Source organism: Athene cunicularia (genome assembly GCF_003259725.1).
Source record: "Athene cunicularia isolate RWA chromosome 1 unlocalized genomic scaffold, athCun1 chr1_part1, whole genome shotgun sequence".
Taxonomy (NCBI): Eukaryota; Metazoa; Chordata; class Aves; order Strigiformes; family Strigidae; genus Athene; species Athene cunicularia.
This window is the reverse complement of record NW_020799091.1, coordinates 866,595-871,393: the sequence shown is the minus strand read 5'-3', so window position 1 is coordinate 871,393 and position 4,799 is coordinate 866,595. Positions and strand designations below refer to the sequence as shown.

Genomic DNA, 4,799 nt, shown 5'->3' with positions numbered 1-4,799 from the left:
GGGAATGGGAGCGGGACGGGAAACGGCAGCGGGACTGGGAACGGGAGCGGTCGGGGAGCTCCACCGCCGCCTCCACCCCGCAGCCGCGTCCCGCACCCGGCGCTCCGTTCTCCCCGCGGAGCTCCGCCGGAGCCCGGCCCGCATTCCTGGCATAACTCGGCTCGACCGCAACCACCCTCCTCCTCCCCATCACCCCGCTCCAACGGGGAGGATGAAGCAACGGCGTCCCGGTCTCCCCGCGCTTCGTCAGGCAGCGAAGGCGAAGGGCAAAGCGGTGCCCACCGTCACCGCGCCGCCCGCAAGAAGAAGAAGGAGAGCGGTGGTTGGGAGAGCCCGGCCGACGGTGGCGAGGCAGAGGCCGAAGGCTGCGCCAGGGTGGTCCCCCGTCACCCCTTGCCCGTGGTGGCCCGAGTCTCCAAGGTGAACATCTTGCCCTTCGGCAGCCCCGGCGGGTCGCGCAGCGGCAGCCGTTATTCCAGCACGGAGACGCTGAAGGAAGAGGAACAGTTTGGGATCTGTTGGCCCAACCAAGGACGGACTCTCCAGGCGGGTTACGGCATCTATCGGTCACCCAGTTTCGGGACGAGCGATGGCCTGGCGTGGGGACAGCCGGCGGTCCGTGTCCGGCCCAAGCTGCCGCAGGGCACAGCCAAGGCGAAACCGGACTTTGGGAGTGAGAGCCTGCACCAACCGGGGCTGGAAGGGGAGCGGGCCAAGAACTGCAAGTCCTTGTCCAACCCCGACATCGCCACCGAGACCCTGACACTCCTCAGCTTCCTTAAATCAGACCTCTCAGAGCTGAAGGTCAAGAAGAAAGGGGTGAAGATCGGCCTTGACGCGGGTTCCGATGGCTGCTCCGGTATCACCAGCCCCTCCCCGGGCAGTCGTGGTGCTGCTCAGCCCCCCAACCGCTGGGCGCCGGGCGAGCGGCCAACGCTCAAGGACTTGACAGCCACTTTGCGTCGTGCCAAGTCCTTCACCTGCTCAGAAAAATCGGGGACGCGGCGGCTTTTCCTACAGAGCACCATGAAGCAGAGCTCCTCTGAGCTCCTCCTGGCCACCACCGACAGCCAGAACCGGGTGGCTCTGGATGGGGGACAGCGGGGGGATGAGGTTGCTCTCCCCATGGTCATCCAGGACCAGTACATCCAGGAGGCGAGGCAGGTCTTTGAGAAGATCAGCAGGATGGGTTCCCAGCAGGACTATGGCTTCACGGCCGAGCAGAAGGACAGCGGAAGTGTGGAGGGCGCCGAGGTAGTGGCACCGACGGGGACGACGGACACGACCCTTCGGGGACGAGTGGAGAGCACGCGGTGTTTGAAGGAAGCGGAGTCGGAGGAGAACCTCACTCGCAGGAAATCCGTGGAGGAGCTGTCAGGTCACGAGTCAAGCGTGACGGACGAGGGCATCGTCACGGAGCTGGAGCCCGTGGGGATGCCCTTCCAAGACATGCATGAAGCTGTGGACTCCTGGACGCTGCCCAACGCCGGACTGGCAGCCAGTGACCCCGAAACGCCGCTGCTCAATCACCCGGCAGCGGTGGTCGAAGATCTTCCAGGCGGCAAATCCGAGACACCGAGCACCCCCGGCAGCTTGCGCCGCCGCCGTAAGTTCCCCTCAGCAGGTGCCAATGGGCTGGAGGGTGGCACTGAGGGTGGCACCGAGCCCTACCGCTCCCTTAGCGACCCCATGCCCCACCGGAGATGCTCAGTGGCGGAGGAGACGAAGAATTTCTCCGTCGACAGCAACCTCCTGGGCTCGTTGAGCGCCAAGGCAGGCATCCCCCAACCCGCCGCCATTGCAGGCAGCGCAGGCAGCGCGGGCAGCGACCTGTCGCTCAGCAGCGATGGGCCACGGGACTACAGCAGCCTCATCCGAACCATTGTCAGCCAGCCCGGTGCCATGGCTAAGCTCATTGATGAGAAAGGCAACGGCAAGACCATCAAGAAGAAGTCTCTGAGCGACCCCAGCCGCCGCGGAGAGCTGCCAGCCGGCGCCTTCGAAGGTCCCGGGGAGGCCATCAGCGAGCTGGAGCCCAGCATCCCACCGTCCAGCAGCGAGCCCATCCTCTCGGCACAGCCAGCAGTGCCGTGCCCCAGCCATGGCTATGGCTTTGACCCCAAGTTGGCCGACGTGTTGTCCCCTCGCATCGCCCGGCGCAGCTCCAAGAAGCGCTCCAACCGCGCAGCTCACCAGGAAAACCAACCGCCACCGGCGCCTGCCGTCCTCGCCAAGAGCCGCCCGGCCACCAAGCACATCCGTCACACCAGCGAGCCTGCCACCTTCGTCCCCATCACCGTCCCCGAGCCGCTTGTCCCCTCTGGCCACCACAGCCACCTCCCTGTGCCGGCTGCCAGCCGCTCACCTGGCAAATCCTTCCCAACCCTCCAACCTCCTTCGCTGGAGGATGTCACCAAGCGGTACATGCTGGCCCTCAACTCAGGTGACACGTCCCCCGGTCCCGGGGATGGACCCCGCTCTCCACCCGCTGCCCCACCGCCTCGGCTGCCCCGGTGCCCGCGGCCACCTGATGAACACGGCCCCAGGACCAAGCCGCAGGTGGTAAGTGCCCATCCATCCTAAAAACACCTTAGTTTCATGGGGTACGTGACCACTCCAAAGCGCTGGTAGCTTTGGGGGTCCCTCACATGTCCCTTGTTGGGGACAAATTCCCATCCATGGATGCGCTGTTGGATGGCCAAGAGCCTTCCCAGCCCTTTCTGATGGTCCCAAGGGGATGAGGTCTTGTCTGTAGGAGCAACTCCTCCCTATAAAAGGTGATTTTTGGATGGGAAGAAGCAGTTTTCAGGTTAAATAGCACCAAATTTTGGTGGAAGGTGGTTTCCTATATATTATAGGCTATATTTATATATAGCATCTCCCAGCAATGCTATATAAGGTCCCCATAAACGGGTGTGCTCTTGGCTGGACTCAAGACACTGAACCAAAAATTGCCTTTTCTTTGGCGGGAAGGGCTTAATTGGTCCTTTTGCTTGGGATTTCCCATGTCACACTCCTTATCGAGCAAATCAGCATTTTCCTCCCCAAAAAATCGCCATCCTTCTGCCCGGGACCACAGGCTTTGCCGTGCTGGCGACATGGGAAAAAGAGGGAAAAATATTCTTGCGCGTGCACTGAAGTTTTTCTCGATGGGTAAAGTTTTATCCTAGTGCTGCTTGGGGGATGGAGAGGCGCTTTGCTTGCCCTGAAGCGCTGCCGCCTGCTTTGGGATCTTTCCTGGGGTGTGTTTTCAGCTTTGTCAGCCCCTCGGCTGTTGTTTGAAGATGGACTTGGGTTCCCATCGCTCCGGGTGTTTGTGCTGGGAAGAGCTTGGAAACGCCACCTCCTCCTGCGGCACAGCAGTGCCGGCACCCACGGGGCTTTTAATAGCTCCGGGCTAAGCCCAGAAATACCCGTTCCCGTGGGGGATGAGCCGAGAGCTCGCGGGAACGGGGCTGGCAGGGCTCTCTCGCCCTCCTTTGATGCCGATTTAAGAGGACGGGCTGGACCGTTCCCTTCCAACAGCCGCCAGCAGCCAAGCGTGAAGTCCCGGGGGCTGAGCCCAGCGGTGTAACCCTTGCTGGCCGGGGCAGAGCTGCGTGGAGCTGTTGGGTTTTGGTTTTTTGTTTTTTTTTTCTTTGCACGCTCCCAAAATTCAAATCCCTGCGGCATCATTCCCCCAGGATATTCTCTTGGGGTCAGGCATGCCCACAGCGTTATTCCTTTGAAGATACTATCTTGGGATCGGGCATCCCTGCAACATCCTCCCCCCAGGATACTCTCGTGGGATCCAGCATCCCCACAGCATCATTCCCCCAGGATATTCTCTTGGGGTCCATCATCCCTGCAACGTCATTCCCCCCAGATACTTCCCTGAGGTCTGGCATCCCTGTAGCATTATTCCCCCAGGATATTCTCCTGGGGGGCTCTGCCCCCCATCCAGCTCCTTCTCCAGCTGTGGTCCCCATCACCAGACAACAGCCGATGGTGGCTGAGAACTGGGAGCTCTTGGCTCCTGCGTAAAACATCCTTGGAAATAATTTGGGGTGAATTTTGCAGCGTTTTTGCCCGATGTACTAGTTTAGAGTGAGGTGCTTTGTTCTCTCTGACCTCGGGATGAAAAGTGCTACAGAAGCATCGAGCGTTATAATTAAGCAGGGTAACGAGGAACCTCCCGTGGCTGTGGCTGGCAGCACCTTGGGGACATCAGCAGGTCCCCAGGATGAGGCAGTGCACCTGGCGACATTTATTTATAAAGAACCATCTCTCACTAAATTATTTATATGTTAGGTTTATAAAATATATGGTTTATATTAATAATTTATGAAGAGATAGTTCTTGATCAGGCAGCTCCCCGCAGTGCCCCAGGGATGGTGCCTACCCCGGGATGGCCCCGGTATCAGGGATGCTCCGCTGACCCCTCACCCCAATACACCCCCCAACCCAGGTCACTTTGGGATCATTTTGGGTGGATTTTTACTAACTCCAGCACTGGGTTCTGGCAGCCCAGTTTGGCCGAGCATCACCTCGGGGACACGAGCCACCCCGCAGAGCTGGACCCCAGGGATGCTGCTCCTCACCTTGTTTGAACCCTCTGGCCTGGGCGAAGAGGGTGCGAATTTTCCCTTTTAAGGGCAACGCCGCAGCTGTATCTTCAAATCTCTCTCCTGCCTTTGAATTTCTTTGTGCTGCAGCCATAACATAACTGAAACCAGGATTTTTATTTCTTTTTTTTTTTGATTTATTATATAGTGGAGCTGGGATGTTTTATTTCAGATGGCACCAGCCTTGGCTGGGTC

General features: G+C 59.5%; 1 protein-coding gene across 1 annotated transcript in view; it reads left to right on the top strand.

The window, feature by feature from the left end:
• The window catches only part of ARHGEF17 (Rho guanine nucleotide exchange factor 17), a gene marked incomplete at its 5' end in the record, with an annotated part of 32,882 nt that continues 28,083 nt past the window's right edge, over positions 1-4,799 (top strand). The window contains one exon of the mRNA XM_026850320.1: positions 1-2,562. Within this exon, the coding sequence (XP_026706121.1) occupies positions 1-2,562 (2,562 nt within the window). The remainder of the gene's footprint in view (positions 2,563-4,799) is intronic.